The following is a 27588-nucleotide window of genomic DNA, read 5'->3' as shown; positions in this document are numbered from 1 at the left end:
GCCTGCGAGGGGACAAGAAGCAGAAGCAATCAATGATTTTTAAAAGAAAATTAGATGGGCACTTGAGGGAAATAAATTTACAGGGCTGCGGGGATAGAGCTGGGGAATGGGACTGATTGGATGGCTCTACAGAGGGCTGGCATGGACTTGATGGGCTGAGTGGCCTCCCGCTGTGCCATAAATGACTCTCTAAATAGTTTGATTTTACAGACAAGAATGATCCAATCACTAAGGGAGCGATTGAGTTGGCTGTGGGGTATAGAGGCTGGATGTGCCCAGTGGCCAAAGACAGGGTGTGGGGGGAGGGTCGATTGGAGGTGGGAAGTCTAGGAATTCGCCATTCAGCATTGGTACCAGCCTGTCCACCATCTACAAGGCACAAGTCAGGAGTGTGATGGAATACTCCCCACTTGACTGGATGAGTACAGCTCCCACAACACTCAAGAAGCTTGACACGATCCTGGACAAAGCAGCCCACTCGACTGGCACCCCATTCACAAACATTCACTCCCTCCACCACCGATGCACAGGAGCAACAGTGTGTACCATCTACAAGATGCACTGCAGGAACTCACCAAGGCTCCTTAGGCAGCACCTTCCAAACACATGACCACTACCATCTAGAAGGACAAGGGCAGCAGACAGACAGCAACACCACCACCTGGAAGTTCCCCTCCAAGTCACTCACCATCCTGACTTGGAAATATATCGCCATTCCTTCAAAATCCTGGGTCAAAATCCTGGAACTCCCTCCCTAACAGCACTGTGGGTGTACCTACACCACAGGGACTGCAGCGGTTCAAGAAGGCAGCTCACCACCACCTTCTCAAGATGCAACTAGGGATGGGCAATAAATGCTGTCCCAGCCAGCGAAGCCCACATCCTATAAATGAATTTTTAAAACTGGCAGCTCCAACATGGAGACAGTATGATGTGAGGGCAGGATTCCCCCCACGGTCAAACAGCGTGTTGATACTTACAGTTTAGGCTCAAACATGAATGAGATGAATATTATTGGACATGCAATGGCATATGAGACAGGAGGTTAGGGGTAGGGGAGTAAAAGGTCTCCGATGTTGATTAAGCTGTGGTCAGTTTTTTGGCAGGTGGTCTTGGGAAGACAAGGGCATAACAAGGATTGACAGGTCCGAAGGTGGCAGAGGCTGGGATCAGGCAGGTTGGAGGAAGGAGGTCATGTGACGAGACCTTCTTTTATCCGTTCATGGGATGTGGATATCACTGGCTAGGCCATCATTTATTACCCTACCCTAATTGCCCTTGAGAAGGTGGTGGTAAGCTGCCTTCTTGAACTGCTGCAGTCCATGTGGTGTAGGTACACCCACAGTGCTGTTAGGGAGGGAGTTCCAGGATTTTGACCCAGCAACAGTGAAGGAACGGTGATATATTTCCATGTCAGGATGATATGTGACTTGCAGTGGAACTTCCAGGTGGTGGTGTTCCCATGTGTCTGCTGCCCTTGTCCTAGGTGGTAGAGGTCACGGGTTTGGAAGATGCTGTCAAAGGAGCCTTGGTGAGTTCTTGCAGTGTATCTTGCAGATGGTACACACTGCTGCTGCTGTACATCAATGGTGGAGGGAGTGAATGTTTAAGGTGGTGGATGGGGTGCCAATCAAGCAGGCTGCTTTGTCCTAGATGGTGCTGAGCTTCATGAATGTTGTTGGAGCTGCACTCATCCAGGCAAGTGGAGAATATTCCATCACACTCCTGACATGTGCCTTGTAGATGGTGGACAGGCTTTGGGGAGTCAGGAGGTGAGTTACTCGCTGCAGGATTCCTAGCCTCTGACCTGCTCTTGTAACCACAGTATTTATATGGCTAGTCCAGTTCAGTTTCTGGTCAATGGTAACCCCCAGGATGTTGATAGTGGGGGATTCAGTGATGGTAATGCCATTGAATGTCAAGGGGCAATAGTTAGATTTTCTCCAAACAGATTTGGCAACCCTAGACCCATGCATTTCTAAGAATGTTAGAAATAGGAGGTGGAATCAACCATTCAGCTCCTCAAGCCTGATCTGCCATTCAATCAGATTGTGGCTGATCTTCTACCTTGACTCTTCAGCACCATCCCTATATTGGGGAATCGAACACAAAAGTAGGGAGGTTATGCTTCAGTTATACAGAGCACTAGAGAGACCGCACCTCGAGTACTTTGTACAGTATTGGTCACCTTATTTAAGGAAGGATGTAAATGTGTTGAAAGCAGTTCAGAGAAGGTTTACTAGACTAATACCAGGAATGGGCGGGTTGTTTTATGAGGAAAGGTTGGACAGGTTAGGCTTGTATCCACTGGAGTTCAGAAAAGTAAGAGGCAACTTGATTGATACACATAAGATCCTGAGGGGTCTTGACAGGGTGGATGTGGAGAGGATGTTTCCTCTTGTAGGAGAATCTAGAACTAGGGATCACTGTTTAAAAATAAGGGGTCGCCCATTCAAAATGGAGATGAGGTGAAATGTTTTCACTCAGAGGGTCGTGAGCCTTTGGAACTCCCTTCCTGAGAAGGAGATGGAAGCAGAGTCTTTGAATAGTTCTAAGGTAGGGGTGGATAGGTTCTTGTTCAGCAAGAGGCTGATAGGTTATCGGGGGTAGGCAGGATGCAGATTTGAGGTTACTATCAGATCAACCGTGATCTTAAAGAAAGGCGGAGCAGGCTAGAGGGGCCGAATGGCCTACTCCTGCTCCATATTCGTATAACTTTATTTCCTTAGTGTCTAAAAAATCAGTCTTAAATATACTTGATGACTGAGCAACCACAACTCTCTGGGGTAGAGAATTCCTAAGATTGACAGCCCTCTGAGTGAAGAAATTTCACCTCATCCCAGTCCAAAATGGCCAACCCCTTATCCTGAAGCTGTGCCCCATATTCTGAAGCCTACAGCCAGGGGGGAATAGTCTCTCAGCATCTACCCTGCCAAAACCTCAGAGATTATGATACATTTTAATGCGGTCTTCGAAATTCCAGCGGATACAGGCCCAGAGTACTTGATCCTTCCTCATAGGACAATCCTCTCGCCCTAGGAAGCAATCTCGTGTGTCAGTTATTGAGTAGCTCTGTGCAAGCTCTTGCTGGGCTTCATGCCTCGATGACTCATTCCTTTGTTCGTCTGTCAGAGAAATTCCGTTCCCCAGCCCCTTGAAAGCTGTTCAGCTCAGTGTCACCCCCGCTATTCACCACCCTCAATCTTCAAGCCTCCATAGGAGGCATGAGTGGGAAACGGGTAAAAATTACAGCTTCTCAGAACAGGAAGAGGTGTTTTTTTTTAAACCAAATAAATGTTTCTCCTGCATCTGATTCCTCTTTTCTCAAAAAGGCTACGACCCTATCTGGACTCATTGTGTTCAATACCGGGCACCTTACCTCAGGAAGGATATTGTTGGAAGAGGTGCTGTGCAGAATCACCAGAATGATACTGGAGCTAAGCGGGTTAAATTCTGAATCAGGGAATGGTAACAGCTCAGAAGGAGGCCATTCAGCCCATCGTGTCTGTGCTGGCTCTCTGCAAGAGCAATTCAGCTAGTGCCAATCGCCACCTTTTGCCTGTAGTCCTGCAATATTTTCCCCCTTTCAGTTGCTTCTCCAATTCCCTTTTGAAAGCCATGATTGAACCTGCCTCCACTAAGCTCCCAGGCTATGCATTCCAGATCCTAACAACTCACTCAGCAAAAGAAATTTTCCTCATGTCACTTTGGGTTCTTTTGCCAATCACCTTAAATCTGTGTCCTCTCTATTTCTCTATTCTTCCCCTAATGGGAACAGTTTCTCCCCATCTACACGGTCTAGTTCCCTCATGATTTGAACACCTCCGGTTACAGCGACTATTCCGAATTCCCTCAAGTGCAGAAGATGAAGGGGTGAACATATTGGGATATTTAAGCTTGTTTTAGACAAAGAAATAGACAAGTTGCAAAAAAATGTTTTGGACTTGGGGGAGAGCGGATTTTAGTGAAATAAGGGAGGATCTGGCCTAGGTAGATTGGGAACAGCTACTTGTGGGGAAATCTACAGAGGAGCAGTGGATTTCCAAAAGGAAATGGGGAGGGTACAGGCTCAACATGTTCCCTCTAGGGTGATAGGAAGGAGTAACAAGCCCAGAGAACCATGGATGACCAGAGATATTCAGGATACGATGAGAAGGAAAAGAGAGGCTTTTAGCAGGTACAAGGGGAGCAAATCAGTGCAGGCATTAGTGGAGGACAGAAAGTGCAGGGTGGAGCTTAAGAAAGCAATTAGGAGAGCAAAGAGGGGATATGAGAAAGCTCTGGCTGGTAAAAGGAGGGAAAATCCCAAGATATTCTATAAGTATATCAATGGGAAGAGGATAACCAGGGAAAGAGTAGGGCCCATTAGGGGGCAATCTATGGGTGGAGCCAGAGGACATCGCTAGAGTGTTGAACGAATACTTCACATCCGTCTTCACCCAAGAGAATGAGGATAAAGGTCTGGTACTCGGGGAGAGAGACTGCGAGGTTCTTGAGCAAATTGATATAGGGATTGACAAGGTATTGGAGGTGTTGGCAGGGTTAAAAGTGGACAAATCTCCAGGTCCGGATGATTTGTGTCCCAGACTGCTGAGGGAGGCAAGGGAGGAGATCGCAGGGGCTCTGAACCAAATTTTTAATTCCTCTCTGGCCATGGGGGAGGTGCCAGAGGACTGGAGAACAGCTAATGTGGTTCCGCTATTTAAGAAGGGTTGCAGAGATAAGCCAGGGAACTACAGGCCAGTGAGTCTCACATCAGTGGTAGGGAAACTATTGGAGAAAGTTCTGAAAGAGAGAATCTATCTCCACTTGGAGAGGCAAGGTTTGATCAGGGATAGTCAGCATGGCTTTGTCAGAGGGAGGTCATGCCTAACAAATTTGATTGAATTTTTTGAGGAGGTGACCAGGTGTGTAGATGAGGATAGTGCAGTTGATGTAGTTTATATGGACTTCAGCAAAGCCTTTGACAAGGTCCCACATGGGAGACTTATAAAGAAGGCGAATGCAGATGGGATACAGGGTAATTTGATAAGGTGGATTCAAAATTGGCTTAGTTGTAGGAGACAGAGGATGATGACAGAAGGCTGCTTTAGTGACTGGAAGCCAGTGTCCAGTGGCGTACCACAGGGATCTGTGCTGGGTCCCCTATTATTCGTCATTTATATAAACAACATAGATGACTATGTGGGGGGTAGGGTTAGTAAGTTTGCAAAGATTGGCCGGGTGGTTAACAGTGAGGTTGAGTGGCTTGGGCTACAGGAAGATATAGACAGGATGGTCAAATGGGCAGATAAGTGGCAGATGGAATTTAACCTTGAAAAGTGTGAAGTGATACACTTTGGAAGGAGTAATTTGACAAAGAAGTATTCAATGGATGGCTTGACACTAGGAAGTTCTGAGGAACCAAGTGTGTGTGTCCATAGATCTCTGAAGGCAGAGGGGCATGTTAGTGGGGTGGTGAAAAAGGCATATGGGACACTTGCCTTTATCAATCGAGGCATAGGTTACAAAAGTAGGGAGGTCATGTTGGAGTTGTATAGAACTTTGGTGAGGCCACAGCTGGAGTACTGTGTGCAGTTCTGGTCACCACATTGTAGGAAGGATGTGATTGCACTGGAGAGGGTGCAGAGGAGATTCATCAGGATGTTGCCTGGGATGAAACATTTAAGTTATGAAGAGAGGTTGGATAGACTTGGATTGTTTTTGTTGGAGCAGAGAAGACTGAGGGGCGACCTGGTCGAGGTGTACAAGATTATGAGGGGCATGGACAGGGTGGATAGGGAGCAGCTGTTCCCCTTAGTTGAAGGGTCAGTCACAAGGGGACACAAGTTCAAGGTGAGGGGCAGGAGGTTTAGGGGGATGTGAGGAAAACCTTTTTTACCCAGAGGGTGGTGACGGTCTGGAATGCGCTGCCTGGGAGGGTGGTGGAGGCGGGTTGCCTCACATCCTTTAAAAAGTACCTGGATGAGCACTTGGCACGTCATGACATTCAAGGCTATGGGCCAAGTCCTGGTAAATGGGATTAGGTAGGTAGGTCAGGTGTTTCTCACGTGTCGGTGCAGACTCGATGGGCCGAAGGGCCTCTTCTGTACTGTGTGATTCTGTGAAGATGATTAAAGAAGTTGATAGGGTTGATAGAGAGAAACTATTTCCTCTGGTGGGGGGAATCCAGAGCAAGGGGGCTGAACCTCAAAATTAGAGGCAGCTCATTCAGGGATGATGTCAGGAAGCACTTCTTCACACAAATGGTATTGGAAATCTGGAACTTCCCCACCCACCCAGGCTCCAGGAGTCAACTGAAACTTTGAAGGCTGAGGTTGTTTAGATTTTTGTTGGGTAAGAGTGTCAAAGGATGTGGGGCAAATATATGTGAATGGAGTTCAGGTACAGGTGTCCTGTCAACTCAATGACAGGGATTCAAGATGCTGAATAGCCTTCCTTCTGTTCCTATGACCAGCCTAGTTGTGGTACAAATTCCTGATTCTCTCCCAACCAAAGCACTTTCAACCTGGCTGGGTTTTTTTTTGGGGGGGAGGGGGGCAGTGGGGGTGTTGCCATAGCAGGAAAACTTAGGGTCAGTTCAACTTCAGCCCATTACACAGGGTTCAGAGGTCAGCAACATTTCCCTGCCGCGATTATAGCTATGACCACTGGGGGAGGAAGGGCGCTGCTATCTTTGAAGAGGAGTGTTAAGAAGGCACGAGTTGGTTTTGGGGATGGTATGGTATGGAAAACGCAAATTCAAATCCCATCAGTTTGAGTATTTAAATTCAATTTTTTTATTTTAAATTCAGTCTCAGTAAAAATGACCACGAAACTGTAAGATTGTTGTAAAGACCCAACTGATTCTCTCCCTCTATGTCACTCCAGTCCCACACCAACATGGTTTTAACTCTTAATGCCCTCTGATGTGCAAACCACTAGCAGGGTCACCACCACCTTCTCAAGGGGCAACTAGGGACTGGTAATAACTCCCACATCCTGAAAAGGAATTAAAAAACATGTTTGGGGGCTTTCTTAACCAGTAATACAGATCATTAAAGTCTTAGCCAATCAGCTTGGAGATCATTAGGGTGATGGAGGGACAGGTATCATCTCACCATTTCCACTTCCCACCCCCCCAACTTCTCCCAATATAAAGACACTTCCAGAGGCAACAAACTTGTCAAAAAAAAATGTGCAAACCAGTTACCAATATTGGACCGCACTGCACCATGCATCCCAGAATGCACTGGGTAAAAATGGTAGCCATGGTGACCGTACGATTGGGAAATGCACAACTGAGCAGACACTGAGATGAAGAGGGTGTTAATGAGGGTTACGTTCTCCAGATTTTACATTCCGCCTTGAAACACAGGAAATAAATCCATAAGCTCACACACCGTGCTTACCTGCTCCCGCTCAGCCAGACGTCTCTCCTCCTCCCGTTTCAGCCTCTCCACCTCCTCATATCTCCTCCTCTGCTCCCTCTCCTGCTGCTTGCGGTGCTCCCGGTCTCTCCTTTGTTGCTACAATGCCAAGGAAAGGAATGTAGAGTGAGAGGCGGTGGGTTACTGGGAAGGGTGTTAACTCTGACTGATTATTTCCCACATTCCCCACCCTCACCCCACCGCTCTCTAAATCCCCACGGGTACTGAAGCTGGCTGTGATGTGAAAGTACCTCTCTCCAGTTACTCCCCTTCTGCTCTCCCACTGCAATTAAAACACAGTCACCAAGTAGTCATGGAACCTGGGGGGGCCTAGATCCCAGAGACAGTCTCAGAATAAGAGGCAGGTCATTTAAGACTGAGATGAGGAGGAATTTCTTCACTCAAAGAGTGGTAAATCTTTGGAATTCTCGACCCTAATAGGCTGTGGAGGTTCAATCATTGAGTATGTTCAAGGCCGAGATCCACAGATTTCTAGATATTTAAGACATCACGGGATAATGGGATTGTGCAGGAGAACGGTGCTGAGGTAGATCAGCCATAATCCAACTGAATGGTGAAGTAGGCTCAAGGGGCTGAATGGCCTACTCCTGCTCCTATTTCCTACATTCTCATGTGTAGGAGGGTGACCAGACACCCTGGTTTTGCAGGGACAGTCGCAGGTTTTCATCAAATGCCATGGTGTCCCGACAATTTTCTCAAAGTTGTTCAATATAGCCCAGTTTTCAGCTTTCCCCTTTTTGGACAACTTTTTAAACCCTGTCAAGAAGAACAGGGCAGTGACAAAACACTGACTAGAATGTAAACTGAGAAGATCCAGGGCTGGGCAGAGGGGGAGGAATGATTGACAGCTGACCCCAGGGAAACAACCCCAGCTGGGCTTGTGCTCAGGGAACTATCGCGAGATCTGTCCGTGCCACTCTCCAGCGTGTGGCGTTGACAGTGTATCCCTTAGCAACCATAACTCTTTGACGGGCGGGTGTGCAGCTCCAGGTAAAAGCGCTCAACGAGGGAGCTGGGCAGAAACAGCTTGTAGTACACTGGAGTGGGGCACAATCGCACAAACTCTCGTATCCACTTAATGTGAAACTCAATATTACTGGGAGCTGGTCAATGTGTCCTAGTTGTGTCTTTCCCTTTCCCCCACCCCACCCCCACTAGGGCTATCTGTCCCTTGCTCGTCCTGCTTTCTACCCTTAATGTCACCATTAGTGCATTTCTTAGCTAATATCACCACCGTCAACACCTTTTTGTCCTTTTGTCTATGACATCTTTTGGCTATCTCCACCTATCACTGGTCCTCTATCCAGCTCTACCTGTTCCACCCCCCCTTAAACCAGCTTATATTTCACCTCTCTTCTATTTTTCCTTAGTTCTGGTGAAGAGTCATATGGACTCGAAACGTTATCTGTGTTCCTCTCCGCAGATGCTGTCAGACCTGCTGAGTTTTTCCAGCTATTTTTATTTGTGTCTTTTGAAAGTTTGGTCATCCTACAGTGTAGTGACTTAGTTGTGGAAATCCTGTTGTGTGAGATAGTTACAAAAACAACAACAATAACTTGTATTTATATAGCACCTTCAACGTAGGAAAAGGTGCCAAGATGCTTCACAGGAATAATTATCAAACAAAATTTGACACTGAGCCACATAGAAAGATATTAGGAGAATTGACCAAAAACTGTGTCAAAGAGGTGGGTTTTAAGGAGCAATTTTAAAGGAGGAAAGAGGCGAAGAGGTTTAGGAAGGGAATTCCAGAACTTAGGGTCTAGGAAGCTGAAGGTACGTCTGCCAACTGTGGAGCGATTAAAATCAGGGATGAGCAAGAGGCCGGGATTGGAGTTGTTCAGAGATCTGAGAGGGTTGTGGGGCTGGAAGAAGGGATAGAGAAGGGGAGGGGAGAGGATTTGAAAGATGAGAATTTTAAATTGGAGGCGTTGCTTGACTTAGAGCCAATGTAGGTCAGCAAGCACAGGGGTAATGGGTAACAGGACTAGATACAGGTTAGGAAACAGGCAGCAGAGGTTTGGATGAGTTCCAGTTGATCAAGGATGCAAGGCAAGAGGTCGGTCAGGAGAGCATTGAAATTCTCATGTGCTTCAACTCTGAGTCGAAGAGCAGACATTATGGCTGAATTTGGAAACGGGGGTGAGGGGCCCTGAAAGTACTGGCGCCTGGCAACGTGTCGATTTCAAGACAATCCCAATGCCGGCAACATTCACCAGGCACGAGCATGGTGGGTCAGGAATCCTGCGCACCTTTCCATTGAAGCCAATTAACACTGTTTAAAACCTCGTTAGGAGCTTGTCAAAACTGGAACTTTAAATTCTTTTTTAAGGGGGTGTGGACAGGTGACCTGCACCTTCAGCAGTGACCAATTGAAGGAACAAAAGCAGAAATACCTGGAAAAACTCAGCAGGTCTGGCAGCATCGGCAGAGAATAACAAAGTTGACGTTTCGAGTCCTCATGACCCTTGAAGGGTCGACGCTGCCAGACCTGCTGAGTTTTTCCAGGTATTTCTGTTTTTGTTTTGGATTTCCAGCATCTGCAGTTTTTTGTTTTTAACCAATTGAAGGCAGACTGGCAAAGAATGAGGAGCCAATGGGTCGATTGACTGGTGAGTATTGTAGCATAATTTTCCTTTCTCTAAGGTTAGAACCATAGAACCATAGAACACTACAGCACAGAAAACAGGCCATTCGGCCCTTCTAGTCTGTGCCGAAATATTATTCCGCTAGTCCCATTGACCTGCACCTAGTCCATAACCCTCCAGACCTCTCCCATCCATGTATCTATCTAATTTATTCTTAAGACTTAAGAGTGAGCCTGCATTTACCACGTCAGATGGTAGCTCGTTCCACACTCTCACCACTCTCTGAGTGAAGAAGTTCCCCCTAATGTTCCCCCTAAACCTTTCCCCTTTCACCCTTAGGGAGGTTAGGGAGTTAGTATAAGCAGCTGGGGAATTAAAAATGTCACTCTTTAAAAAAAAATAAGGGTTAAGTAAAATATTGAGTTCACTTCCTTATATTGAAGTGATGTAAACAGAAGGGAGGTAAGTAGTGAGAGTGTTGTTTTAAGTAGGGTGGTTTATTAGTAGTGGTAAGGTTTATTATTAAACGGATAGAGGAATGGCAGGGCAGCTCGGTCCTCTTGAGTGCAAATCCTGTCATATGTGGGATCTCCGCGACACTTCCCATATTCTGAATAACCACATGTGCAGAAAGTGTCATCAGTTGAGCAGCTCATGCTCTGGTTTCAGAGCTCGAGCAGCAGCTGGCGTTCCTGTGGCACTCTCGCAAGAGCTTTGAGCACAGCATATTTATAGAAGTGGTCACCCTGCAGCTTGAAAGTGTTGAGGGAGAGAAGAAAGGAGTGACCACCAGCCTCACGGGCTGAATGACCTCCTTCTGGGCTGTACGATTCTGTTTGATTCGCGGGCACATGCGCATCGAGAACTTGGGCACAAACTACTCGGTTCCAGGCTCCCTCCGAGTAGAATTAAACGGTAAACTCAAGGTGGTTAAGAAGTTTCTGTAAAGTCTGGGTGAACGGGCTAATCCTTCTTTGTAAAGCCCAACAAGGAATTCGCAGTTTAAAGCAAGGCCGATAGGAAAAGGAGTCAATGCTTTCAAAAGTGAGCAGGTGAGAGAAAGATATACTGAAAAGCTGGGATGAGGTAGCTCTGGGAGTTCTGTTGAAGGGTCACAAGGACTCGAAATGTCAACTTTGCTCTTCTCCGCTGATGCTGCCAGACCTGCTGAGTTTTTCCAGGTATTTCTGTTTTTGTTTTAGCTCTGGGAGGAGACTTGTGTAGAATATAAACACCAGCACAGATTAGTTGGATCGAATGGCCTATTTCTGTGCTGTAAATTCTAGATAATGTTATGTAGTAAAATAATGCAATAAAATTCTGTTCCCTAGAAGTGGAGTCTGATGACAGACCTCCCCCGAGCTCTAGGAAGTGATGGATTCTGGATCAGAAGCTTCAATCCATTGCAACCAACTGATTCTCATCAAGGGGGCAGCAGTGTACAAGAGTTTAAACATCTCATTCACCGTCTTCCAAACAAACCAACACCCAACTTTTCACCTCTAACACATGGTGGTTCATTCCATCATATCCAAAACCAAATGGGGAGCAGCCGTGTTGAAGAGGAAGACACCCTCGCAGGCTTGTTGTCACCAAAATCAACTCATTCTGAAGTATTAAAGTCTCTTTGTAAGAGAGCCTAGAGCAGGGTGGAGGTGGGGAGGAGTTAAACAGCCCTTGTCTGGGTCTGTTGTAGGTTAGTTGAGAGCAACTGATTGGCATAACCTCCACCAAATCTTTATAAATCAAGGGTTAGGCCCCAGCCGGAGTATTATGCCCAATCCCGGGTGCCACACTTTGGGAAAGATGTTGAGGCTTTGGAGACACTGCAGATATGGACTAAAACGGTCCCAGGGATGAGGGACTTCAGTTAATGTGGAGAGACTGGAAAAGCCAGAGTTATTCTCCTTTGAGCAGAGAAGCTTACAGGAGATCCAATAAAATTCATTCAAAATCATGAAGAAGCTTGATTAAGGTGGATAAGGAGAGACTGTTTCCAGTGACAGGAGGTTCAGTATCCGGAGGACACAGACTTAAGGCAAAAAAAAAAGGACAATAGCAAAGGCTTTTTTTTCAAAGCAGTGAGCTTTGTGATCTGGAACACACTACCTGCCAAAAGCAGGTTCAATAGTAAATTTCAAAGGGGAATTGGATAAATATTTGAAAAGGAAAAACAAATTGCAGGGCTGTGGAGAAAGAGTAGGACAGTGGCCTTAATTGGATAACTCTTTGAAAGAGTCAGCACAAACTGGCCTCCTCCTGTGTGGTGTGATCCTATGAGTCTACAATATGATCAGGCAACAACTCCATTATCATTCTATCATGCGACTACGAGGAAGGTAGAAAGTGAGTTCGATGGACATTAAATGAGTTGAGTGGCCTCCTTCTGTTCACTGAGTTAGATGGGTCAGAGTCTTTTCCTTTATTTCCCATCATTGCAGCCACGAGGAGGCTTAGAGAAAACAATAAGGACACAAGCTCATTAGTAGCTTTGTTTATTCCTGCACACAAGCCACAAGCTTCCCTTGCGTTGGTCTTGGCTGACTCAGCTATTCACTCCATGCAGTCACATTCGTACTGAGACAGGAAGCAGCCATTCATTCCCTTCCTGCCGGATTCAGAAACAACAGTCTCATTCAAAGCTACCAAACACTTGCCAATATAAAAGGTGACGTTTCCATCAAACGCCAAGCCCAGCAGCTCACCCTGCTACTCAGTCACATAATTCTGTTCAAGTGATAGTGAGAAACTGTTATCCATCAAGAGAGCATCAAGAACGAGAGGGCAAAGATTCAAAATAATTGGCAAAAGGAGTATATGTGATGTGAAGAAAAAATCTTTCACCCAGGGGGTGGTTGGAGTCTGGAACAAACTTCCTGAAAGGGTGGTGGAAGCAGGTTCGATCGAGGTATTCAAAAGGGAATTGGATTGCTCCCTGAATAGAGAGAATGTGCAAGGTTACTGGGATAAGGAAGGGGGGGATGGGACTAGGTGGAAGGTTCTTTCAGAGAGCCAGTGCAGACTCAATGGGCTGAATGGCCTCCTTCTGCACTGTAAAGATTCTGTGTCACTGAAGTGAAGACCAGCAAGGGGAGGAACCCAGAGCCAGAGGATAAAACAGGAACAACAAATAGACGGTAAATTTAAAACATACCTCAGCTTAAAAAAAAAACTTATTCAATGAGTGAGAAGAACATGAATTTGATCAACTGGTCCCAGGGATGAGGGAGTTCAGTTACGTGAAGAGACGAGAAACTGGGATTGTTCTCCTTACAGCAGAGAAGGCTAAGGGATTTAATGGAGGTGTTCAAAATCATGTTTGTCTCTAAGGAATTCTCTTTCCCAGAGAGCAGTGGAGGGCCATTAACTATTTTTAAGGGTGAGTGAGACAGGTTCTTTTTGACAAGTAGTAAAAGGGCCTAGGGGGCAGACAGGAAAGTGGAGTTGAGGCCTCATCAGGTCAGCCATGCTCTTATCAAATGGCAGAGCAGACTTGAGGGACCGAATGGCCTACTCTTGCTCCTAATTCGTATGTTTGTATGTATGAAGGGTATTTTTTAAAGAGTAGATAGGGAGGAATGGTTTCCATTGGTGAGAGAGCCAATAGCCAGTTAGGGGTATGGAAACAGATTGGTTATATTACTGGACAAGCAACCCAGAGAGGCCCAGACTAATGAAAAAAGAAGAAAGGTTTGCATTTCTCTAGCTCTTATCACAAGTAGGTTACTGCCAGTGAAGCACTTTTCAAATGTTTCAATGTTGTAATGCAGGAAACGCAATAACTAATTTTACACAGCAAGCTCCCATAACCAGCATGAACATAACAACCAAGAACATAAGAAATATAAGCTGGAGTAGGCTATTCGGCCCATCAAGTGTGCTTCACCATTCAATACGATCTTGGCTGATCTGATTGTGGCCTTAACTTCACTTTCCTGCCCATCTCCCCTAACCCTCAACTCCCTTGTCTGTCAAAAATCTGTCCCACTCAGCCTTGAATATATTTAATGACCCAGCCTCCAATATTCATTGGGGAAGAGCAATGTGATAATAACCAGATAATTTATTTTTGTGATGTTGATAGAAGGATAAATATTGGCCAACGGTCTACCACCAGTTACAGGATCGAGCCGACGCTCACCTGAAAGCCCACCCAGGCAGCTTTCTGGGGAAAATGCAGCAAGAATGAGCGCCATTAAGAGATGAGTCTGACTGCTCCCCCCCACAAACCCTGTTACCTCCTCCAGTCTCCGCCGCTGCTCCTTCTGCTCCTCAATGCGTTTCTGCCGTTCGGCCAGCAGTTGGCGCTTGTGCTCCTCGTTCTCCCGCTGCTGCTGCTCCTGGAGTTGTTGCCTCTTGAAGGCCTCTGACCTTTCCTTGTTGGCCAATTGCAGCCGCAGGAAGTCTCGACGAAGGGTGGACTCTCCGGGCAGGTTCACGATGGAGCTGCATGTGGGGTCGGGGTGGGGGGGTGGTAGAAACCGCAATAGTTAAATCTCGAGCCATCGGGGGAGCTGGGAGCAGACGGCCATGGAGCCTGGGCACGTGGCGGCTGGGGTGGGTGTCTGAGGTGAAAGTGAGCAACTATCTGTTCCCTGACCTTAGTCAGGGTAACATTCTATAAATGGGCTTCTTTGCACATTACAATCACATCTGTGTTAAGAAGGAATTTGATTTCTATAGCACTGTTCACAAGCTCGGTATCCTAAAGCTCTTCCCAGGAATGAAGCACTTTCTACAGTATAGTCGCTGTTGTAATGGAGGAAAATGCAGGAGCCAGGAGCACAGCATGATCCCACAAACAGTGATGAGGCAAATGACCAGATCACCTGTTTCAGTGACGTTAATTGAGGGACATTGGGAGAACTCTCCTGCTCTTCCTCAAAATAGTGGCCATTGAATCTTTTGTATCCAAGTGAGGGGGCAGACAGGGCTTCGATCGCCCATCCCATCTGAAACACGGCACCTCTGACAGTGTAGCACTCCCTCCGTACTAGGCTGGGAATGTCAGCTTAGATTACAGGCTCGAGTCTCGGGGATGGATATTAAGCCCACTTTCTGACTCTGATGAGAGACTGTTACTCACTGAGCCACAGAGACACCAGCGACAAAGAGGCAACACAACTTTTCACTTCCATTCAATAAAAACTCAAATAAACAGTCGCTTACCTTGGTTCTCCAAATTCATGGTCCTCCTCCTCTTCCTCGCTCCCACTGTATTCATATTCTGTCTCATCTGAGGTAATCAGATAAGGTCATACATTATATTAGTTTTGACTCACCAAGGCTCCTTAGACAGCACCTTCCAAACCCGCGACCACTACCACCAAAAGGACAAGGGCAATAGACACATGGGAACGCCACCATCTGGAAGTTCCCCTCCAAGTCACATATCATCCTGACTTGGAAATATATCACTGTTCCTTCACTGTGGCTGGGTCAAAATCCTGGAACTCCCTCCCTAACAGCACTGTGGATGGACCTACACCACATGGACTGCAGCGGCTCAAGAAGGCAGCTCACCACCACCTTCTCAAGGGTAATTAGGGATGGGCAATAAATGCTGGCCCAGCCAGAGATGCCCACATCCCACGAAAGAATAAAAGACGCAACATCTTGTATTTATATAGCATTTTTTATGAAGTAAGTGTCCCAAGATAGGGAGGGTTGTAGGGGCTGGAGGAAGTTACAGAGATAGGGAGGGTTGTAGGGGCTGGAGGAGGTTACAGAGATAGGGAGGGTTGTAGGGGCTGGAGGAGGTTACAGAGATAGGGAGGGGTGTAGGTGCTGGAGGGGGTTACAGAGATAGGGAGGGTTGTAGGGGCTGGAGGAGGTTACAGAGATAGGGAGGGTTGTAATGGCCGGAGGAGGTTACGGAGATAGGGAGGGTTGTAATGGCCGGAGGAGGTTACGGAGATAGGGAGGGTTGTAATGGCCGGAGGAGGTTACGGAGGTAGGGAGGGTTGTAATGGCCGGAGGAGGTTACGGAGATAGGGTGGGTTGTAGGGGCTGGAGGAGGTTACAGTGATAGGGAGGGTTGTAGGGGCTGGAGGAGGTTACGGAGATAGGGTGGGTTGTAGGGGCTGGAGGAGGTTACGGAGATAGGAGGGTTGTAGAGGTTGGAGGAGGTTACGGAGATAGGGAGGAATTAGGCCAGGGAAAGTTTTGAATGTGAGAATAAGGATTTTAAAAAAGAGAGACTCTGCCAGTATTAGAAATTTGAAATATGCTTAGAATAAATATATATTTGGTATAAAATACATTAGATAGTCCTATAGGTTTTGCATTACTGGAAACTGCTCAAGGTTTTGTTTCTCCAGAATCACACCAGCAGAATGATTATTCTTAGGTAATGACAGCTGTAACTAGCCTGAAAAGGGTCCTTGGTCAGACAAGTCCCCTACAATATTGGGAGAGCAACTGGATAGTTACTTAAAAGCAAAAATAAACATACAAAGCTGTGTTAAGATTTTCATTAATTATTGCTTAATTAAGATGCTTGCTGAAATGAGAAAGTTCATTAGTGTGTGGATGTAGAATAGAAGTTCCTTTAGTGAACAACCCTATAGTACAATAGCCTGATGAGGAATTCAACCACTTAGACTGGATAGCCATTTTATACAGTTCATTGACAGACCTTATGTACAATATAAATCAATAATAACAGGCTCAATGGAGCCTCTGAAGGTGTCCAGGGATGAGATGGGAGGGAGATATAAACGTAGTTATGGGGGACAGACTAGGGTGCATTAAGGAAAGATGATATAAGGACCTGAATGATCAAGGACAGAGGAGTACCTGCAAAGCCTCAAGAAGCGCATGGGTGATGGATAACATTAAAGGTGGGCTTTTACCTCATGGTTTAGATAAAGAACTCAACATTTTATCAGGTATTTCACAATAAAGTAAATCATTATAGGGAAATAAGGCTGTGTGAATAATCCATCCAGGTATCCACTCCTGAAAAAGGGTATAACAATAAGAAACTTCGGGAGGTGGTAGTGCATTGGTAGTGGAGAGAAACTCCCATGAGTAGATCCACGGTAACACTTCTGGGTGGTTGGAGACATTTTGAAGATGTGAGGCACTGTGAAGAAGGGAGAGAGAAGAAAGAAAGAGTTGTGTAGGTCAGCCATCGTGCCTGATCCAGGTGGGTACTCACCACTTGTCGCAGTCGTATGTTTGTTGCTGTGTAACTATTGTGTTATATTCTGTCTTAAAATCTGATTAAACTCAACATCCCACCACGTTGGTTGGAGTTAATCCTGATTGGCTAGATAATTGATAGCATCAACAAATAGGAAAAATTGCAATGATCACACCAGACTGGTGAATGGGACTTGGTGTGAATTAGGATGTGGGCTGCGGATTTTTGGATGAGACCATGATGCACGGAGGGTGGAAGGTGGGAGGCTGATCTGGAGGACATTGAAATAGTCAATGCATGAGTCTGGAACCATGAAGGGGCACCTGGATTGTCTGTTGGAGATGCAGTGTTTTGGCGATTCCTGTAATCTCAATCTATGCACACAAGAAGAAAACAAATAGCACGATCTCCAGCAATCACTGCTCCAAATCTTCACCTACCTTTCTCACCCCTCTTCTTCTTGGTCCGGTCAATGTGGTCCTTGAGTTGAATTCGGACTTGCCTCTCGTTGAGTTGGTCTCTGATGAAAGGGTGCTTCAGCAGCTGATCTGTAGCTGGCCTCTGCCCATGATTCTTCACCAAGCAGCCCTCGATGAAAGACACAAATTTCTTTGACCTGGGGAAGAGTTAGGGAGAATGTCAAGCAGGCAAAATCCTGGTGGGGGGCAGAGAGGTTCTCACCAGATGACCAGTGTCAACACAGCCCCAGTATCACCCAGTGCATTCCTGTGAACTAACTCACGGTGTTCCCTTCAAATGTCTACCCCATGGGCAGAATTTTACATCCGGTGTGCAGGCGCGCTCCCGACACATCGGAATATAAAATGAGGCGCGATGACATCGGGCGTGCTTCCCGGCATCATCACGAAGTTGTGTGATATTTTATTCAGCAGGCACATGCAGGAGTCGGCCGTGCGCCCGCCAATAATTGAAAGGCCTATTAAGGCCATTACCCAGGTAATTAACCTGAACTTTACACCGTCCGTCCAACCTTATGGTTGGCTGGCGGGCAAAAAGGCCAAGCGGCCTTTATTTTTCAGGAAACCTCATCCCCGAGCGGGATCAGGTTTCCTGAAGCTATTACAAATTAAATAAAAAGTTTAATTGGAAATTAAAAACGTGTCCCATCTCATGCGATGGAGGGGATGTTTCATTGAATTTTCCTGCTCTTCATTAACTTTTTTCAAAAAGCGTTTCAATCTCCGAGGCAGCTCCGTGTCTCAGGGAGATTGAAGCGTTCTTTCTCACGCATACACACTAGGCCCGGTTCTCCCTCCTCCTCCCTCCCCCACTCCCTTCCCCGCCTGCACAGGTAACACTCAGCGCTGCCGCTCGTGATCCACGCAGGACAGGCCTTAATTGGCCCACCCACGTGAAATTGCGGTGCGGAGCAGATCGCGGGCAGTGGTCAACTCCGCAAACGCCTCCACCCATTCCCGCCGAGCCCGCCCGGTGAATGGAAAATCCTGGCCCATGTGTCCTGTGGTTTCAGTCAATAAATCGTCTGGACTGTTTTGGTCAAAATTTCCTTCATAATGTTGAAATCTTCAATGACAAATTCTTTTTCCAGAGGAAACGGACCCAACTGACATCAGATCTACAGCACAGAAACATGCCAACTGGTCCATGCTGGTGTTGGTGCACCACACACATCCCCAACCCCTCATCATCTCAACCCACCGACATCATCTTCTATTCCTTTCTTTGTTTATTTGTTTTCCTTTAAACGTCTCTATTCTAGTCTCTTTAACCACTCCCTGTGGTAGCGAATTCCACATTCTCACCACCCCCTGGGTAAAGGAATTTCTCCTGAATTGCCTGTTGGATTTATGAGTGACTATCGTAGATTTATGGTCGCTAGTTTTGAACTCCTCCACAAATGAAACATCGTTTCTATAGCGACCCTATCAATCCCTTGAGAATTTTAAAATCTTCTATCATTTCACCTCCTCGGCCTTCCCTTTTCCAGAGAAAGAACCCTAGCCTATTCACTCTGTCTGGATAGTTATAATCTCTCAGTTCTATTATCATCTTTCATACATCCTTTTTGCACCTTCTCCAGTGCCTCCATACCCTTCTTATAACATGGAGACAGAACTATTCACTTCAAGTGTCGTCACAAGTTTAACATAACTTGTCTACTTTTCAGTTCTATCCCTAAAGAAAGAACCCCAGTTTTGTATTTGCTTTTTAATCTGCGTTGCTACTGTTAGTGATTTCTGTATCTGTACCCTCAGATCCTTCTGCTCTGCCGCCTCATTAACAATTTATGCAGTGCACAGTTTCTTCATTGTCCTGACCAAAATGCACCATCTCACATTTATATTCAAGTTCATTTGCTAATCACACACTCATTCTGCAAGTATATTAATATGTTCCTGTGTTTTGTCACAGTCCTTCCTCTGTATTAACTACAACCTTCCTTCATTTTTCTTTTCCTAATTTTCTATTTCTTATGGTCCCTCACAACTTTGGCGTCAGCCGCAAATTTTCAAACTGTACTTTGAGTCCAAAATCTTTATGTACATTGTGAATAACCATGTTCCCAGCACCAATCCCAGTGGAATATCACTTCCCACCTATTTGCCAGCCTGAGTAACTACCTTTAACCCCTACTCTCCATTTTCTGTTTTATAGGTTCCTTCCCTAACCTTTCCCTCATAACTGATGTTTCTTGGGTTAATCTTGGGAATGGTGGGGGCAGGTTCAACTGAGGCACTCAGAAGAGAATTAGATTGTTATCTGAAGATGAAGAATGTTTAGGGTTACTGGGAGAAGGCGGAGAGTAGCACTAAGTGAATTGCTCATTTGGAGCGCCAGTGAGATTATGATGGGCCGAATGGCCTCATTCCGCATTGTAACAACTCTGTGGCTCTGTGATTTCTCTCAGCATCTGGAATTAACTGAGGACAGATGTGGCAAAAGCAAGTGGTGCTCGACAAGTGTGAGGGGTTTTGTTTTTTGAAGTGGCGATTATCTAGACTGAAAGGGAATGCTGAAGGCATTCGACAAGGTAACTCACACTGAAGTTGGTTACAAAGCTTTGGGCCGGTGGTTTAAGAGGAAATGTAGCACCATCGAGTTTGAAAGGTTGAGGGGAAATTTGATTGAGGTCTTTAAAATGATTAAAAGATTCAAAAGGGTAGATAGGGAGAAGCTAATTCCTCTGGTGGGGAAACCCAGAACAAGGGAGTATAACCTTAAAATTAGCACCAGGCCGTGCAGGGATGAGATCAGGAAGCACTCCTTCACACAAAAGGTAGTGGAAATCTGGAATTCTCTCTCCTACAAAGGCTGTGGGTTAATTAGTGCATTTTAGACTGTTGGTAAGGGTATGAGGGATATAGAGAAAAGTGGCGGTAAATAGAGCTACAGTATGAATGGCAAAATATTCAACACCATCTGATCTTCACCATCACCATTTCACAGACAGATCCCATCATCACCTCAGAGGGTTACAGAACACACAAACAGGCCATGCTGGCATTTAACGTTCCACTTGAGCCTCCTCCCATCTTTTCTCATCTAAATCTATCATTGCAGCCCTCTCCTCCCTCATAGGCTTGTCTAGTTTCCCCTTAAATGCATCTATTCTATTCGCTTTAGCCACTCCCTGTGGTACCGAGTTCCACATTCTCACCACTCTCTGGGTGAAGAGGTTTCTTCTGAATTCCCTATTGGATTTCTCAGTGACTATCTTATATTGATGGCCTCTAGTTCTGCTCTTTCCCACAAGAGGAAACATTCTCTCTGTATCCACTCTATCAAAACCTTTCACACAGTTTTAAAGGCCACTGTTAGGTCACTCCCAAGCCTTCTTTTCTCAAGACAGAAGAGACCCAGCCTGTCAATCCTTTCCTGCTGTATATACCCACCCATTTCTGGTATTATCCTTGTAAATCTTCCCTACACCTTCTCCAGTGCCTCTCGATCCTTTTTATAACACGATGATTAGAAACTCACACAGTACCTCACGCTCACTGGACACCCGGTTGTGCAATACTCACCATTTCTTGGACTTTAGTCGAGGCGGTGGGTTCCTTGGGATAAGAAACAGTGCCCTCATAGGGTGCATGTCACACAGGGCTACAGGAGAAAGATAGAGAGAGCGTGACTGAGGGAGGACAAGAGGAATCGAGACAGTCGAGGGGGAAATGGGAAAGGGAAAAAGAAACGAAAAAGAAAATAATTGAACAATTCCTAGAGAGGGAAAGGATCAAAGCTGAGACTTACGTGGAGCTCCTTCTGCCATTTCCATTGCCGTGATCCCCAAAGACCACAAATCACTCTGTTAACACAAACAGAAAGATTGAAGAGGTTTATACAAAATAAATCTCTGGCAAAATATTTGGCTGTTTTCCCTCTGACAGATGGGGGAGGGTGAAGAGAGAGCCTGTTCATCCAATAAATGGGGGACGTGGTGGCACAGTGGTATTGTCGCTGGACTAGTAATCCAGAGACCAAGGGTAATCCTCTGGGGATCGGGGTTCGAATTCCATCACAGCAGATGGCCAAATTCAATAAAAATCTGGAATTGGAAGTCTGATGATGAAACCATTGTCGATTGTCATTAAAAACCCACCTGGTTGAGGAAGGAAATCTGCTGTCCTTACTGACATGGCCTACATATGACTCCAGCAATGTGATTGCCTAGTGAGTAACGCCCACATCCCATCATCAAGTAAAAAAGTAAAAGGATTATTTCCACTGGTTGATGCTGAGTGTGTAAGTTGCTATGTTATTGGAGACAAGATGAGGAATTTGAATTCAGCTAATTAACTTGTCTCAGTAATAGTGGGCATGTAACAACCCATCTAGTTCACTAAAATGTCTTTCAGGGATGTTCTGTTATCTGTTCTGGCCTATATAGGGGACTCTGGACCCCCCAGCAATGTAACTGATTCTTGAACTCCCTCTGAAATGCCATTCAGTTGTCAAGAATGAATGCTTTCTCAAGGGCAATGAGGGATGGGTAATAGATGCTGGCCTTGCCAGTGATGTCCACAATGAATAAAAAAAATAAGCATAGACGTTGTTAAGGGGAAGTGAGAAAAACATATGAGGGAAAAAGGAAGAGATGATATTCTGATAGGAATTGGATGAAGAGGAATGGAGGAGGTTCATGTGGAGCATAAACACTGACACAGAGCAGTTAGGCCCAATGGCCTGTTTCTGAACTGTAAATTCTATTATATTGTAGATTGCACAAGGTCAGAATTATATCTGTATGTGCATTCACATAACTAATACCAAATTGGCTTGAGGCTTCCCCTAGTGGCTGCCTTCAGCCAAAATAAAACTGTGACACATTAATGTTGCTAGGGGACAGTGCACACAGAGGTCAGGGAAAGCACTGAAACTGAATCTCAATAATCTGGTAGTGTGTTAATACTAGGAAAATTAACCATGAGAATTTTGAAAAGTTTATCAGGGAAGGAAGGGAATCCACTGGCCTTACCCAGTCTGCTCCTAAAACAAATTTCAGTCTCACGTACTCTAAGTGGTTGATTCCTGGCTCTCAAAGCTCAGTTTTGCTACTGATGGAAGCCTCATGGAAGGTCTAACAATGGGCAGCCTGGCCATTCATACCCACATGCCCAGGATGAACTTTAAAAAATAAAGGTGGAGGAGACACATTGCACCCAATCACATTGAGGAGGGAGGGAAGGCTTTTGAGCCCGTGTGCATTTTTAAAATAAATGATTCAACGCTCACCTTGAAATCATACGTGGCATCTGGATTCTCATCACAAGCTATCACTTCGGGTGCCATCCAGTACGGCGTGCCAATGAATGTGTTCCTCCTCCCCACTGTACGATCAAGCTGAGCGCTCACTCCAAAGTCAACTATAGTAAATCAAAATGTACAGAGCGTTAACGAATGTCCTTGACGAACCGAGACGCTAGTCACCATGAGGGAATGGCCAGAGGAAAGGGCGCGGCTCTTCGTTTCCTCCCCCCTCTGCTATCATCAAAGGTTTTCACCTTGGACTTGAGCAGGGCACTTCACAAGAGTACCAGTATAATGGGAAAACAACAATTTATACCGTAAGAGAAGAGAGTGCTGACTGGTTGACAAGTGACATTTGCATGTACTGGAAGCTACACATATAAATACACAGGGCCCTGTTCTTCACAGACAGAAAGAACATGTGCACACGTTGCATCCGTTTCAGCTAAACAAAATAAGTGACAGCCATTCTCTGACTCATTCCTCAGGGCAATGTCTTGACCAATCAAGGTCAAGCTGCCTGGTTTAAATTTCAAACAATGCTTGGCAGTTAACTGTCAGTCATCATCAATTGGTGCATTGTCTGTGGCAATGCCTCTATCAATCAGAGTCCACTTGCCAACCAATCAGCTTTCTCTTATACAGTATAAGTTGTTTTCCCCTTATATTAGTATTCTCGTGTAGTGTCCTGATGAGTGCAAGACGAAAAGCTTTGACATGTCTCTTTTTTCAGCAATACTCAAGTTCAGTACAAGGCTTAGCATGAGGATTTACATAGAACTATCCCTCAGCATACTCTGTTGTCATGTGACCTTACATCACTGATGATGTAGACTACCTATTTACATATTTAACATTAACCCTTTACACTACATCTTCTTGGGTTGACAACTCTCCAGCTTTGTCCTGGAGACTCCAAGGGTTAACGATTAATCTTCAGCTCCAACACTTGGGGAAAAAAACTCGAGCAACATTAAAATTATTTTCTTTCAACGATCAGTGATAAAAGTGTCAGAGTTGAGAAAGAAAAGGATGTCAGATTGACAGACAGGAGTCATCCAATTGGATAAGAGAGGGCCTGTTTGCTTTCTGACTGGCTTTGGCAAGGTGGGATGCCACAATGAGAAATGTGTCAAGTGACCAATGGAGGGGGTGAAGGGGCAGGGTGGCATGGTTAGAGGCCAGACATCATGTGAAGAAACTTCCAGATTACAACCAGCTGGAGTTGGAAACTCTATCCACCTACTCCTCAAAAACAAGCAATATAACAGTCGTATGATACAGAGATGTCAAAGGAAAAAATAACATAAGTCAATGTCATCTAGAGCAACAGTACACAGAGACCCAGTGGGAGCTGCCTCCTCACCAACCCGGCTGATCAGTCCATTGCCGTGTGTGGTACTGGGGTGTACAACCTGGTCTGTCCAGATATTACAATATGTTTTGGGATTTTGGGGCTAAGACGAGGACTAAAAGAGGTCAATTGAAATTTTGAAGACTAGAGCGTAACAGGATTTTGCTCGGTAATGATCATGGGATATGGAATCCAGGTGAATGAATGGGGCTGAGGTACAGATTAGCCATGATCTGACTGAATGGGCGTTTCGGCGGGGGAGGGGGTCGTAAAATGCGGCAAGCCGTTCAAAAATCCATTAAATTCAGCGGGGACTGTAAAATCCAACCGGCTTAAAATTCCATCCAATGGCAGAACAGGAGACCACTCTGGGCAACCAGCAGGAAACTGGAATAACCAAACTTGCCCAAACTCATTAATCAAACTCACCCAACTTGACTTCAGCGTTCTCTGTCAACAGGACATTCTGGCCCTTGATATCACGGTGAATGACCTTGTGCTGATGAAGGTGAGTTAGCCCCTAGAATCATAAGATATAACCAGTCACTTGCTAATCAGCAGTAAATTCAAGCCGAGAGTAGACCCAACAGGTGAGGGGTTAGCAGAAGCAACAAATCTGGGGTACGAAGCTACTATCAGTAATGGTGACCATGTAACTACCAGATTATTGGAAAAAACCCACCTGGTTTACCAATGCCCATTAGGGAAGGAAAACTGCTGTCCTTTCACTATGACAAAGTGGATTCAAGAAAGCAGCTCACCACTGCCTTCTCGAGGGCACATCTGGATGGGCAATAAATGCTGGCCTTTCCAGCAATGCCCACATCCTTTGAATGAATAACTTTTTTTTAAAAAGCCTAACCGATGAGGGAGTGACAACACCAGCTTCCATTTATATTTGATTTTGAGATTCGATAGAGGCGTTCAAAATCATGAGGGGTCTGGACAGAGTAGATAGGGACAAACGTTCCCATTGGTGGAAGGATCGAGAACCAGAGGACACAGCTTTAAGATAATTGGCAAAAGAAGCAATGGAGACATGAGAAAAATCTTCTTTCCCCACCCCCCACCCCCGCCGACACAGCGAGTGTTTAGGATCTGGAATTCGTGGCCTGAGAATGTGGTGGAGGCAGATTCAAACATGCATTTCAAAAGGAAATTGGATAAACATCTGAAGAGAAAAAAATTTGTAGGGCTAGGGAAAAGGTGCGACTAGATGAGTTGCTCTCGCAGAGAGCCGGCACAGATAGGAAGGGCTGAATAGCCTTCTTCTGTACCTTAATTATTCTATGATTCTATATAGCATCTTTAACTTGGCAAAATGCCCCAAGACACTCCGGAAGAGCATAAATTTGATACTGAGCCAAAAGAGGAACTATGGGGTAAGTGACCAAGAGCTTGGTCAAAGAGGTGGAGTTAAGGAGCACCTTGTGGGAGGAGAGAGAAGTAGAGACATGGGCCAGAATTTCGATGTCGGCATGCGGGGGCGGGCCCAACACGCCGACAGGTAAAATGATGCGTGATGACATCAAGTGTGCGTCCTGACATCACCATGCGTAATTTAGATCTTTAGTTCAGCGGACGCGCACCGGAGGTGGCTGGGCGCCCGCCAAACTACCAAAGGCTTGTTAAGGACTTTAGGGAAGTAATTAAGATAATTAACAGTGCTGCCCGTTCAGCCTTAAGGTGGGCAGGCAAAGAGCCCAAGCGGCCTTCATGTTTTTCAGGAAACCTCATCCACGGGCGGGATGAGGTTTCCTGAAGGTTTAATAAAATCAATAAATAAATTCTGATAAAAACAAAAAACTGCGGATGCTGGAAATCCAAAATAAAAACAGAAATACCTGGAAAAACTCAGCAGAACTTCTGTTGAAGGGTCATGAGGACTTGAAACGTCAACTTTGCTCTTCTCCGCCGATGCTGCCAGACCTGCTGAGTTTTTCCAGGTATTTCTGTTTTTGAATAAATTCTGATCAGTTGCCAAAACACATCCCAGCTCATGTGACACTGTCACACGAGGGGACGTGGAAATAATTTTTATCTTTCTTTATTAAAAAATGTCAATATGTACTTAATCTCCCTGAGGTAGCTCTGTGCCTCAGGGAGATTGCCGTGCTCTTTGCGCAGGCCCCAACTCTCCCTCCTCCTCCCCCCGTCCGCACAGGTAGCGCTGAGTGCTACTGGCCATGCATCACACTGGAGTTAATTGGCCCGCCCAGGTAAAATGGCGGCACGGAGCCGATCGTAGGCGGCGATCAGCTCTGCGCCCGCTCGCACTCGCTCCCGGCCGGCCCGCCCGACATGCAGGAATTTCTCCCCATGGAAAAGTTTAGGGAGGGAAGTCCAGAGTTTAAGGCCTTGGCAGCGAAGGAATGACTGTCACTTCCCAGGAGGTCATAATTAGCAGAGCGCAGAGATCTCGGCAGGTTATGGGGCGGAAGGAGATGACAGAGATAGGGAGAGGATAAGAATTTTAAAAACAGCATTGCCGGTCCTAATCTCGGCGCTCTTGTCCTCTTGTAGAGTCAGAAGTAATACAGCACAGAAGGAGGCTGCACAAAACAACTCGATTAGTCCCACTCCCCTGCTCTTACCTCACACCCATGCAGTTTCTTTCCCCTTCACGTATTCACCCAAATCTCTTTTGAAAGCTCTTACTGAATCTATATCCAGTACCTCATCAGGCAGTACATTCCAAACCCTAACCATTTATTGCTTAAAAAGATTTTTCCTGATGTTCCCCTCTGGTGTTTTTTTGCCAATCACTTTAAATCAGTGCCCTCTGGTTCCTGGTTATTGTAGAAAGATTAGACAGTCAGCCTTATCCACGGACATAATAGGCACAGTGTTAAATTGTTCCAAAAGCAAATATTCCTAATAGCTAGCAGTTGTCATAAACGCTTTAATCACAGAAAATGGTTCATCTGCAAGGACTAAGAACATTCTGGAAGAATTTGAATTTTTTTTAAAAGACACTGTCTCTCAAAGGGTTAATGCCGGTACTCTAGTTGCTGCTGTTCCTGGAAAAGACAGCATTTTACAAGAATTGAGCCGTTTTAAAGAAGCTGGAAACCTCTTGACCCCGCGAACTGTTTACAAAAGGGTCACATGGTGGTTCACGGCTTTGGGGGGGGGGAAAAAACCCCGCCCGGAAAACCGTTTTAAAAAGCTGGTTGGCTGCTTTTGTTTTGGGGAGGAAACAATGAACTTGGGTTAAAATAAAAGACAACAGCTCCTAAAGCTCCAGACCCAGTCGAAAGTAAAAAGTGAACGGGAATCACTCCGAAGTCACTCCATATTTAAGCTTTCCACAAAGTCTTGAAGAGTCATCCACTGTTT

General features: G+C 45.7%; 1 protein-coding gene across 3 annotated transcripts in view; it reads right to left on the bottom strand.

The window, feature by feature from the left end:
* Positions 1–27588, bottom strand: part of LOC144694037 (TRAF2 and NCK-interacting protein kinase-like) — a 242556-nt gene that overhangs the window by 88152 nt on the left and 126816 nt on the right. For all 3 annotated transcript variants that reach the window (XM_078564386.1, XM_078564387.1, XM_078564388.1), the window contains exons 7-14: positions 24679–24769; positions 22881–23011; positions 21399–21453; positions 21173–21251; positions 17606–17781; positions 15188–15254; positions 14257–14464; positions 7392–7508 (exon numbers count right to left, since the gene is read on the bottom strand). In XM_078564386.1, the coding sequence (XP_078420512.1) occupies positions 7392–7508; positions 14257–14464; positions 15188–15254; positions 17606–17781; positions 21173–21251; positions 21399–21453; positions 22881–23011; positions 24679–24769 (924 nt within the window). The remainder of the gene's footprint in view (positions 1–7391; positions 7509–14256; positions 14465–15187; positions 15255–17605; positions 17782–21172; positions 21252–21398; positions 21454–22880; positions 23012–24678; positions 24770–27588) is intronic.

Source organism: Cetorhinus maximus, chromosome 19, assembly GCF_964194155.1.
Source record: "Cetorhinus maximus chromosome 19, sCetMax3.hap1.1, whole genome shotgun sequence".
Lineage (NCBI taxonomy): Eukaryota > Metazoa > Chordata > Chondrichthyes > Lamniformes > Cetorhinidae > Cetorhinus > Cetorhinus maximus.
This window is presented reverse-complemented; position numbering and strand designations above follow the sequence as displayed.